The sequence below is a fragment of the Solea solea genome, chromosome 20 (genome assembly GCF_958295425.1).
Source record: "Solea solea chromosome 20, fSolSol10.1, whole genome shotgun sequence".
Classification (NCBI taxonomy): domain Eukaryota; kingdom Metazoa; phylum Chordata; class Actinopteri; order Pleuronectiformes; family Soleidae; genus Solea; species Solea solea.
In genome coordinates, this window is record NC_081153.1 from 2,266,419 (window position 1) to 2,279,707 (window position 13,289).

The 13,289-nt window shown below is 42.9% G+C and overlaps 1 protein-coding gene across 2 annotated transcripts in view; it reads left to right on the top strand.

Annotated features, from left to right (window-relative positions):
• Positions 1-13,289, top strand: part of trappc9 (trafficking protein particle complex subunit 9) — a 162,412-nt gene that overhangs the window by 71,278 nt on the left and 77,845 nt on the right. For both annotated transcript variants that reach the window (XM_058619524.1, XM_058619525.1), the window contains one exon: positions 6,691-6,833. In XM_058619524.1, coding sequence (XP_058475507.1) covers positions 6,691-6,833 — 143 coding nt within the window. The remainder of the gene's footprint in view (positions 1-6,690; positions 6,834-13,289) is intronic.

Here is a 13,289-nt window from a genome sequence, read left to right on the forward strand (position 1 = left end):
AACAAAACTGACTCCACTCCTTCCGGACCTTGTTCACTAGAGCCTGGATGAGTCTTGTGTTGTTGTGTGGAAATAGCCTTCAAACTAGCAGCTGCGTGTGTCTCCTGTAGGACTGGCTCTTCCTCACTGTGAGGGATTTCCATGCTGTTGTTTCCTGGATGTTTTGGAAGGAGATTTTGTAAAGTCGTCCGACATAAGGGCTTCAGTGAGGTAAAGAGGAAAGAAGTTTTTATTGGGTTTGATTGGACTGTGTGAACTGTCTCACTGATGTCCTGCCTCTCTTGCCAAAATTAAGAAAATAAATGAACCATAATCAGAAAGTATGACGTGCAAAAGAGCCTAGAAGTTGTTTTAGATGGAACATAAACCTGACACAAGCCAAACGGGAGCGAAGAAGCAGGACAGTTTATTAATAAACGCAGACATTCATTCTCTGTGTAGGTGTGTTTACTGGCCTTGAAATGTAAAAATGAATTGAATGTAGACCAGCACATCTTATGTGCTTTAATTAGAATCTATGCTGTAGAAGATGTAGATATATATGTATATATATATATGTAGATATATATGTAGATATATATGTGTGTGTATATATATATGTAGATATATGTATATATATATATATATATATATATATATATATATCTTTATTTTTTATTGAATATTACTTTGTTTGAATTATAGACCATATGAATGTTGTTCTTATTCATGCCGTTACACCACCATTATCCATTGTTGTTCATCAGCATTGAAAACTTCTCACTAATCACTAATGCAAACAGAATGGCACCCAGTCAAATGAAGATGGGGCAAAGTTCCCGAACCACCGTGCCACCATTTGGCCCCAAATATAATGTTTCTTCAATTTAATTTAAAGTACAAAGGTTTTAATAAAGTGAATATAAAACAATTCAAAAGAAACAAAAAGATAAGCAAATGAAACTGTGAAAATTCAACTATTTTAAATCATTGCAGAAGCATTGTTACATTTTTCAACTTCCCTAACTGTCCGACAGTCTCTGTTATTTTGTAAACATTGACTTATCTCCACTGCAGATGCTTATGTTTCTTCTCCTCTGATTGAGACATTTTTGAGAGGGATACTGAGGCTTTTTAGGGTCAGTAACATTCTGAGGAATAGCAGCTAGGGTTGCACTTGTTGAAGTGCTGTGAGCTGTGTTATTGGGTGGATGCAGGTGGGGGCGGCGTCACAGAGTAAAACCCAAACTAAACCAAAACTTAACCAGACTTGGTATGTTCTGTTTAAATGACCTGAACGTGGAAATGTATTTAACCCAGTGACAGTCAGGTTAGCTGTCTGGTGCATTCAAGCACAGCTGCTGTAAGGAGTGTGTGTTATTTGCCTCTCTTGACATCATATAACCCCCTTTGTTGGAGAGCCCACATAGTTGGACAGGTTATTCCTTAAAACCTGCCCCCTCCTAATTGCCACATCAGAGGCAAATTCTAACAGTGAAGCGTGCAGAGCATGACATTATAAACACTATGGGCACAAATGTCAGGGCCATCATTAGGTGGAAAACTCCAGTGCTGCTGCCAATAGGTGTTTGTGTTTTTGGTTGGTTCTGGAGCTGGTGACGTGATTATATCATGCAATACAAACTTCACTCAAACTTCACTGTGCCACACTCCCACAAAAAACATCCTTCCCCTGTCAGCTATTTTGGACTGAACGCATCCCGGTTGTTACTGAGCAGTTTTAGTTGCTCGAAACCTCCTTCAGCTGTCAAACCAAAAACAGGACTTGTTCACACTTCATCATCCAGTGATTATTGCGGAGTCATTACACCACGGGGGCCGATAGGGAACATATTCGTTTTTTATCGGCCCTCGTCTCCCATTTAATCATCAACTGCCAACGAGCGCGGCAGAATCTTGATAATGTCGAGCTGTCTCAGGGACGCAAGTGCCATTAAAGTGCCTCTTAGCCACGAACAGAGAGACGCATCTGAGACGGGGTTGGTGATCTACATCGACGAGTGTTGCACAAGAGGTAATAGAGTGATCTCATTTGCGCATATTGTTGCAGGCATGTTGCATCATGGGTGAACCTTTTAGAGGCCGTTGCAACAAGGCAACAAGTGACAGACGGGAGTACGGGAGGAAAAGCTGGACTGCAAGTTCTCCCACTTGTCTTGGAGACAGTTTGACAAGTTAGTCATCTGACTTGATTTTTATTTCACTACCTCAGCTAGATATGAAGCTATCTTTAGGGTGATGTTTGACTCTGGCCAATTCCTCCGATGATTGTGGACACTGCAATGTGCATTAGTGATTGGCTCAGTGCTTGACAGTAGGGTGCACATGTGAGAGGCAGTCACAGCCTTACTCTAAATGAACATACTGCATCTAAATGGCTTCCAGGCATTTCTCACTTTTCCCCCAGAAGCCGGGGCCACCAGGACACTGAATAGCTCTCCTGGCAGACGGCTCTCTTCTCTGCCACCAGGCAGATGCAGCCTAAGCAGGGGTCAAGCCTCATTTTAAGGACAATTAGGCACACAGGCTTCCATCTCATTCATCTTAGCACGCTGTAACCTACCTGCCATTCAAACACCTGTCCAAGTTATCAAGACAAATCTCACGGAAAATAAACATTTAAAGAGACAATGTTTCCATGGAGATGATGGGGTTTCACATCAGTCTAAATTCAGTTTTTAATTTACAACCAGTAGCTCCGTGTTAGGGTTTCCTGCTCTCCACAACTGTCAGAAAGGAAGGAGGAAGACCGCCGCTGTATTTGTACAAGTACTTGTAGACTTAATAAACTGTACTCAAAGCATCATTAACCCTTTTATACTATAATGTTCAGTCATTCATAATCCATAACACTTCTGAGGGGTCATGAGGGAGGCAAAGGATAATCCCATGAGACTTTGGTTCTGCCATTTGTTGTGGCTGAGTGGGCAGAACAGGCCGTCTTCTCACCAGATGGCAGGCAGGTTGGATCCTGGCTTCTCTGATCCACTCATCACTGAGTCTCTGGCAAAGACGCCGAAGCCCAGCTTGCTCCTGGTGTCTGAAAAATTAAAGTCTGCGTCTGTAGCAACGGTTTTGTGGGAAAAAAATTGCAGTGAAAGTGGATCATGACAGAAAGATGATGACTGTGTTCTGTTTTTGGGGGTGGAGCTTTGGTGAAAGATGGGGGTGTGAACGATTCCAGATGTATGATTGGCCTGGGGGGTTGGGGGGACCTTTGCGGGTCTCCAAGAAGACCCGGGTTTGAGCCCCGGTTGGAACAAGGCTCTTTCTGCATGTTCACATGATGTTCACATGTTCTGCCCGTGTGCGGGGTTTTCTCAGGGTTCTCCGGCTTCCTCCCACTGTCCAAAAACATGCAATATGGGGATTAGGTAAATTGGGCACTCTAAATTGACCATAGGTGATGATGAATGATTGTTTGTCTCTGTGTGACCCTGCGATGGACTGGTATCGTCCCCTATGTCAGCTGAGATTGGCACAGCGCCCTCCTGTGGAGCATAAAGCAGTAGTAAACTGATGGATGGATGATTGGTCTGGTATTTCTTTACACAGTTGGATTTTCTCTTGGACGACGACTGTTAGAAGTTGCATGGGCTCACCTGGAACAATCAGGATATAGTGATTTGTCAATCAAAATTTGATGACATCCTGTGGTGTTTCTGTTGGCAGGCAGCTGTGTCAATCAGATTTGTTCAGACTGATTCCTCACTGAAAAACTAGTATGATTTTTATAGCTCAGACACAGAATACAGATACAAATACAGGTACATGTGATGATGGAGGCCAAAGGGACCATAGACAGCTGTACGTTTGTCCTGCACCGTACGTGGATATCACTCGTCTTTGTGAAGTGTTCCTGCAGGAAACACCTTGGCAGGCCACTTGCTCTGTGCCAACAAAGGGCACCTTGCAGGTGTCAGCCTGCCTACGGTGATGCTCCATCTTAGTATTCCTGTCAGGAGGCCATGCCATAAGCTTCTCAGCACAATGTGTCCAGATCCTTATCTCGATGCCACAATTCACAGAGCTTTTAGCTTTTCCTCTTCCTCCTTCACCACCTCTATTGTCAAACAAATGTCTTTGTGGACAGATGTGATGGATAGTCATCGTCTGAGGGTCTGTGCGACATGGGGAAGAAAAAAAAAGTGACTGCGATGCTAAATAAAGCTTAAATCTGATCGTTAAGTTGTTTTTGCTTACAGTTAAAACAAAGGCAGGTGAAGCCAGACAGTTTATGGCTTCAAATACAAAAGTTAACCATTGAGAAAATGAAATCATGTCTCAACCGTGTTGTAAATTCAGTACATTCCCGTCTGTCTCACAAGTGGGACACATGTTTTGGTCATTAGTGCTAATGGCAAATGCTATTATCTTAATCTGGTAATTGTGTGTAATTGTGATGTTAAGGTAATGCGTGTGTGTGTGTGTCCACTGGCCTCTTCCCTAACACAGTCAGCTCATTTAAAGCAAAGGTCTATTTTTATCCCGCTGTGACTGAAATAGGGTCGGGGGTCGGCTGCGGCTAGAAGAAGAGAACGGTGACATACAGCCACCGTTTGACAGTGTTGCTGAGACAATCACTGATGCTCAGGGAGGTCACGGGGAGGTCATCGCTACCTCACAGGCAGCGACAGGAATACACAGCTGCACTCGGCAGCTCAAAAACAACCGTTCTTTTCCCAAATGTCTGCTCTGACCATCACAAATCTATGCTGTTAAAGAGAGGTTTGGTAGCATGTGGCACTGACACAGGCACACAGATTTTAGCTGATAAACACTGACACCTACTTTAGTCTTTGATATCTGAGTATTTTCTCACCATTAGAAACCTTTTTGGAACAGTAAACTAAAGTTTGTGTCCCATTAAACCTGCACCAAAGTTCATAGAATCAGTTAATTTAAACATATTTGTTCAGTACTTCCTCCATGACCAGAGCACAGACTCCGTCAGCAGTGCTGTCGCTAAATACACCAGACTCCTCTGTTAAATATTGAGATTTTAGAGATTTCCCTGGTAACTGTTGGAGATTAACCCACAGTTTTAGGATTGTTAAGTCTTTTTAACCGAGCTACAGTTCACCATTGTTCGGCGCAGAGTGTGCGTCATTACCTCATACAAACACACTTCAAAAGACCTCAACTATCATTTTTAAGGAGAGTAGAAAATCTGATTGTACTACAGTAGAGTGGTGGTTATGTGTATTTGTGTGTGTCTGTTTGAAAAGTACAGGCTCTTTTATGTGCCCTAAATTGTGTCTCCGCTATTAGACAACAAAACAAAGTGTGACAAATGATACAAACAACATATGGAGAAAATATTCAGATAAAGACTTTTTTCGAACGGACCTCCAAACGGTGTCTCTCTGCTGCTCAAGGAACCCGAATGATTTCAGGGAATCAATACCAATGAGATATATGTCGGCGCTGTTGCTTTCATTGTGTTGCCGGCACAGCACGAGTCTGCCTGTGCCTGAATTGTCCTCCAGGACTGACGCTGCTTTTCAGAAGACGATATCTTAATTCATGACCTGGACAAGTTTCATCCGCAGGTGATGTGATATGGAAATATAGAAACCTGAGAGTTGTGGTGTTTCTGCAAAGAACGAGACATAGGAATTGTAACAAGGTAGCTGCTGGGACAAGATGAAAAGTTAGAGAATGGCCGCTGTCATTGTGCCAGCACTCTGGACATCTGCACAAGTTTTCATGGCAGTCTATTCAATCCATGTGGAGACATTTCACGGAGAAAAACCCCCGTAAATGTCAACCTCACTACTAAAAACGAAAAGTCAAAAAACGTCCTTTAAAAATGAATTATTTGCTACGTGTATCACTAATAGCAGGAAAAGGCACAAGGGACCACCTATTTACTGTGGGTTATCCACTGTCATCATATCCCTCCAGAGAACATCATACAATTCTATTACATTTTTTATGGGGGGGGGGGGGGGGGGGGTGGTATGTGATAATGAGCTTGATTCTGTTGTGGTGCGTGTGACAAATCTGCATTACTGCGGAGGTAAATTTGCCAGTGATGTGCAGTTTCCATATAAGTGAACATTTAGAATTCAGGTGCTTGGTTTACAGTAATAGTAATAATCATAATAATCTCTCCCCTCATGTTTTCATTTCACTTCTCTCAGTGCTGCCGTCATTAGGTCATAATAGGCCCGACGTCGCGCTGGCAGACTTCACATCATTTCACTTTGGCCTGGCGCCGCACAAGAAGGGAGAGAGAGAGTGAAGACATTTAAGGAATCAGGGAATTTTTGTTGAGGAAAGACACAGCCAGAGTCTCCATCAGCAAATATGATGTCTCAGCTGCACAGGAAGAGAAGCAGGACCTTAGATGCTCCCTTTCCCCCACACTCAAGCCCATTGCCTGAGTCAGCTACTGTTCCCTCACCACTTCTTATTTCAACGTTCTTTGCCCACTTGTCGTCCTGTGCCTCCAAAAATACCTCTGAGTGATTGTGTGTGTCCACCTCCCTCTGATGCCGTGGAACACAGCCAGGACAATCCCACAGCTTCCACCGCTCTTTTCCTTTCAGTCATTTTCAGGGACACAACCTTTTTATTGTTAACAAGTTGTTTTGAAATGAATTGAATTTATTTATAACAAACAAACAAACAAACAAACCAGTGTGATTGAAATGTATATTATTATATATATTCTTTCCTCTGCAGACTTTGGAAGCCGTGCTGAACTTCAAGTACTCTGGGGGAACAGGCGAAGTGGAGGGATACTACAGGGAACTGACTCTGGGAGTCCATGTCGATGTGGAACCTTCTGTGTTCTTCACCAGAGTCAGCACCCTTCCTGCTACCAGGTAACACACACACAGCTCTTCTTCTGTACTACATGATGTCAGTTTAGTTCATTTTGTTCCCGTGTAGAGGAAATAAGCCAGTAAAGTTAGTTTTCCTTTACCTTTGTTAACCAGTATGGGCGTGTACCTTCAGCCTTGATGTTAGGTGGTCACGTGCCTTATTTGTTAACTGTTGTTACAGAGGCGTGATCTTCCTGTCACATTTGATGGGTCGACCACGCCTCCTGCTGTCCGGTTGCTCCTCCAGGACGGGGTTCCAGGTGTGTGACAGCATGTCCCGGGTTAATAGTTTTCTGGTTAGGAAGTTCAATCAGTAGATATAATGAACTTTCACAACATAAGCCAATAAAGTCATAAAGGACAGCACGTACAGGTATGAGTGGACACTCACACCGGCAGGGCTCTGTGCCGGTTCTGGTTCCCGAACCCAATTTACCGGCCAGCGCATTCAGACCGAAAAAATAACGGGTTCGGAACCGTTTTTTGAGGGAACCAAGAAATACCTGGTTCTTCCCTGCGACCTGTGACATCGCCAGTGGGCGTGTCTTAGATTGAAAAAAGAAAAGAGAAAAAGCAGCGACTGACAGGTGGTGCATGCTGGACTGCTGGAGGAAGACAAATGTCTGCAGCAACAGGACGAGGACGAAAGCCCGCAGATGCTACTGCGATCGTCTGATTGCGAATCTCTCGCCTTCAAAAAAGGGATTTTCTTTTGCAAACGTGTGCAGTCTTCAACTATACTCTGTCTGTGAAACAAAAGCCACTCGCACTGACCATGACCACAACCTGTTCTGCTTATTATTCCCTGTGTTCATGTATGCCTGACTGTGCCCACGAGTAGACAAATCAACACACTTCTTCTCGTACATTAGTAACTTTCAGTTAGTCATTATCCCGCGCACACACAAACAGAATTATGGAGCTGGGATAAGCTTAGAGTTAGGAAACTTTGTTTTTCTTATGCCGGAAGGTTTGTTCATCATTCACTCTCTCAGTCAGACATTGCTGCCTCGTTCATATTTAATCATATTTTCCCTCCAGTGTGAGGTGAACTGTTAACTCTTGCTTTAGTCCAATTATTCTCCTTGAGAATTGGTTGGTGTTTCAATGGTTTTTTGGATGCAGAACTGGCTAAAAGTGACTTTGAAATGAGTAGTTCAGCCTTTTTAAAAAAGTGTGTGATTGTATGAGTGGCTGACGCACAGTCGTACTGCAGCTGTGTGCGTCCTCTGTGCCTAGAACCAGCATCAGAAGAAGAGGCTGTGTTTTTAGCTCACAGGGACGTGGGAGCTGCTGCTCCACTGTGCTTTCTATGGTTTGTTTGTGTCACTTAAGGAAATCTCAACAAAAAAATGTCAAACTCTAACTTTCCAAAGCACAAAACCCTCAGTTTTAAGTAGGAAAAAGCTGTCGTTGCAATGAGATAAAGCAACATATTTATGCTCTAAGATAGTGTTCAAATAAGCAGGTGCAGCCATGTTCTCACTGAGACCGTGGGTGCCTGTCTCACGCTGGTACGAGGTGCCAGGGCCGTGCATACCTCTGTTACTAAACTTCACATAATCTGAACGATTACTGAAATGTGGTTCCCCTTTAATCCCACGTGCATGTATACAGGTTACAGAGTATAGTAGCTTGTTTAATCCCTGCTGAACCTCAGTGCTGCTCTTGTCACAGTAATTGGTGATAAATGTCAATGCTGAAGTTTCATTTCATCTCCCATACGATCCGGCTGCTGTTGACCCCCCCTTCGTTCTTTGTTGAGATATTGATGATTTCTCTAATCCAGACTACGAATGTCATTACCACTGACAGATAGTCACACAGTGAATGAATATTCAGTGCATTTTCTCTCACCATCTTGTGCATGTCCACGTCGCTTTACATGTTGTTGTCATGTATCCCAACTCTCCCATGTGAGGGAGGACAGATCACATGGGAGTAATGGCCACTTCAGGTGAATCATTAGCTGTAATAATATCTGCCGTTGAAGCTGAAGCTGAATCTGTCTTGGCTCAGCGCTGATGGATGCACCGCGGTCGCTGCCACACCATCACCATGTCATCTCCCCTTTCCTCCTCCTCCTCCTCCTCCTCCTCCACCACACCCACAGCCCTCTGACGAGCAGTATCTGTATCTGTGGCTCTCGAGCGCGTCTCCAAATACTGGAAACGTGTGAAAAGTCAAACCTTTTTTTGAAATGCTTTGTTTTGTACGGCTCACTATCTCGATCAGTGAGCTCCACGGGGCCCACGCCGCCGCTTCTCCACCATGTGTGACCGTCTGGAGGAAAACAATCCCGACAGCCTTACCATGGGTGAAATGAAAGACAACATCATAAAAGATGTATATTGTGGTGATAGTCAAGGATGCAGAATGAGCTGCAGGCGGGAACAAATCTTTATTTATCAACAGGTTTGTCAAGTTTTAGTTTTTTTACCTTTGTCTTAATCCATGTCTTAATGTTTGCAATTCACCAACATTGATTTGTAGTATTTTTAAATGCAAAAATGTAATTGTTACATAACAACACGCATAACATTATTTGGCATATTTATGTTCCGGTCGATAAAGTGTTAGGAAATCTGGAAAAGACATTGGATCAGTGTTTGTCAAACCCAGAGAAGACGATGTTCTTGAATGATTTCTTTGTGATGTGGAGCAAAGAAAGAAGGAAATATTCACATTTTAACTATTTTTTTATTTATTTTACATGTAAAAAGAACATGGGAACATCATGGGTGTTACATTTAAAATCATATAAATACATACGTCACACTATTTAAGGTGCATACACAATCCATTTTTCCAGCGTTGGGTACATTTCTCCAACTGAAGTCTTAAAAACAAAAGTAAGTCTCTCCATACAGTAAATTTCTTGAATGATCCCGAGCCACTGAGCCAATGTTGGCGGATCGAGTCGCAACCATTTCCTGGTTATAGTTTTCATGCTACTTGCTACTTATTGAAGAATCTTCAATTAGAGAAATCTTGTTTTAATCATGAAAAAAACACTCAAACCGATAAACCGATTATCAAAATAGTTTAATTTAGTAATCGATTAATAATCGATTACTAAATAATGTCCACTGATTTTCCCTGTGGATGGACAGACATTAGCGTCCTCTAACACACGTTACCTGTTGAGATGAGTACTATTAAATATCTATTGTTTCAAGTTCAAAGAGAATTTTGAAGTGAAGATATCTATCTTTATATATCTATATATGAAATTGCTCAGTCATGCAGCTACTGATTCATTTGATCAGTTTGTGTCTGTCACCGCCTCCCCTCCCTCCCTCCCTCCCCTCCCCCCCTCCCTCCCTCACGGTGCTACAGATACTTATTTTTGAACATTTTCCTTTGCCTCCTCGTCCTTGTAGTGTTTGATTTAGCCGTGCTTTCCTTGGATCCTGATGAATGCAGTAGCACAGTAGCTGCTCACAGTCATGGAGAGGAATATTAAACCATTGTCTTAAATGCAGTTTGCTTTTTAGCTCTCTCTCCCTCACCACCCTCCTTTTTCCCTTTCATCCGACTGCTTTTCCTCAGGTTTTTAGCTCTTTTTTGGTCCCCCTGTTGTTCTCCTCAGGTGTCTCTTTTTCTGCCTCTGTACATCCATAGTTCCTCAGCACTGTTTGTGTGTGTTATGAACTATTAACACAGCAACAATTGGAACAGATTAGGTATACGTAGATGGAACAGACACAGATCCTCAGTTTGTGCTTCCTAAGTCAGATTTAAAGATAGATAGTCAATAAGGAAATTAAGGTTTATTAGATAAAGCTAAAATGCCTGTGTGTCATACAAACATTTTCCACAGGTCCTGGCACAGCACAGCACGGCACGATTTAGGTTGGTTTTCCACTACAGAAATAGCACCTATTCAAGGTGGGCGGAGTCACGCGACTTGTAAAGCAGTTGTTTTCAGTGTAACTGAATCATTAGAATCAGTTCATTATAACTATTAGTTCAGTACAGTACTGGAGCACACAGTCACTGCACTGAAATACAGCGGCAGGGTTTGTGACGCCACTAAATACACGAGAGTCCTCTGTTAAAGAAGGACATTTTAGACATTTACCTGGTAATTGTTGGAGATTAACCCACGTTTTTTAGGATTGTTAAGTCTTTTTAACTCATCTACAGTTCGGCATTGTTCGGCTTGATTCTCGTGTCGGACGTCTCTTCCTGTGACGACGCACAGTGGCTCGCTTGGAACCTGGTACCAGGTACTATGCTAGTGGAAACACAGCAACTTTGCCGTGCCGTGCCGGTGGAAACACACCAATAGTAAAACTGACCTGATTCATGGCCAAAAACATAACATGACATCACTATAACGTACAGGTTTAAAACATTTAATAAGAAGAGACATGTACTGTCTCACGCCTGATGTGGACCAAAACCTTCTACTTCATCGACACTGATAGCCTGAATAATCTGACTTATAAATAACATAAAACAGCCAGAGCAGAGAGGGAAAGTTTTCTCCCTCTCCTCCCCCATTAAAAGCACTGCTCTCCCACCCGTGACACTCGGCTGCTCTGCTAATGGAGCGGAGACACGCAGAGAAACTTCTCCCGAGAGGAAGCTGATATCCTCCTAAGTGTGAGTGCAGACCCACAAGTGCAAACACACAAAGCCTCCGTATGACCTCTTTCTTTAATTCTCCCCTTTTACAGGTTGTTCTCATCATTGACCTGTTTATGTTTCACCCTGTGGGACCAAACTATAAACAGCCTCTGTGTGGCGCTGCTCAGCAGTGCACACTGACATGTGTGTTGTCAGTGTGCACCAGGCACCAGGCAACTGTAAGGTATAATCAAGGCTGTGAATGTGATGTGTATGATCAGACTTTGACAGCGTCCATCATGGAGCACATACCTGTCACTGTCAGACGGCTGGATGACGGTGACGCCTCCAATACGTGACAGCTGTTGTATAAAACATACTCGGGGAGAAGCTGACGCTTGTCTTTATTTTGTATTCCTGCAATTAATGGAAGTGTGTAACTATTTACTTCATAACAAATGATTCGAAATGAGTTCACACAATGCTTAACATTCCCACAATAGCAAATAGGTCAGAGTACAAGTGGAAAGACAAAGAAGCACCTGCAGAAAGTCACTTCTACTGTGCAGGAAAGCCTGTCGCTTGGCAGTTTGACTCAGTAAACGCTGCTTGTCCTCCCCGTGTTGCCCCTGTGCTCTGAGATGGTTGCTTGCTTTCTCACCGTGCCGCTCATACAGCTGCGACCCACGGTAACTGTGGAAACTTTCAGCAGGTTCCCCCCTTCCCTCCCTGTTTTCTCTTGTTCCTCCCTGCTTGTTATTCTCCGTCTCTTTTCTCTTCAAACTGCCTTTCTTTTTCCCCTCTTATGGCACTTTTTCTTTTTCCATTAGGGTTAGTAGCTGGTACCTGTTGTTTTTTTTTTTAGTACTTTTAGCCCCAGTCCAACTGTAGGCAGCCGCCTGACTTGTCTCCATCTGTCGCCATGTAAAAAATAAAACCCCACAATCCTGAGAAACACATAGAGAGTTGTGTAGAGCTGATGGGTCTTTTCAGCATTGCATGAACTAACTAACTTCGAGCTGAGCCGATACTAAAATATTACACATGAGATGTAATAGTACATAAGTGTCATGAGATCAATGTTCAATACAGACATCAAAAGACTTAACAATCCTGTAAACATGCGTTGATGTGAAGGGAATGTCTAAAATCTCAATATTGAACAGAGGAGTCTTGTGTATTTAAAGCTGCGTCACAGCCCGTGTTTCAGTTCAGTGACTGTGTCAGACAGAGTCGGCGCTCCAGTCATGCTGGAAATACTGAACTAGTCTTTTTAATTCACTGATTCTAAAGGTTCAGTTACACCGAACAGAGCCACCAGTGTGTTTGTGTGTTTGTGTGTTTGTGTTGCGTATAGAGCGGTGCCATTAGTCTTCCTCTCTCACATGCACTTTTCTCCCCGGGGAAATGAATACATCTAAAGGCTCGGCTGAGACCCTTTTTACCTCAACACATATTGGCAGTATATGTCATTTCCTCAGTACAGGTTGAATGACAGTTAGGTGTAGTTTCACACTCTGCCCTGTTACATCTGCTCTTTACAGGCAGATGACCTTTGGTCACAGAGGTCAGAGCAAATGTGAGGTGACAGATCTGTTAAAGAAAGTCACACATAGCCTGGATGTGTCACAGATATATACGTATATATATATATATATATATATATATATATATATATTTCTATCTGTATATATGTGATCCATTCTTTATAGAGACCTGTTAAAACCCCATTTGTTCAACATTTTGTTGCCACACACAAATACATTACTCTACTGGGGGAAATGAAGTGATCCTTGGATTAGTTTTTTCTGAACGTGCATCCTATAGTGTTAGCTATAACTGGAGCTTAGTGTGTTCCTTTCACACTTTTCAGAGCTCTGA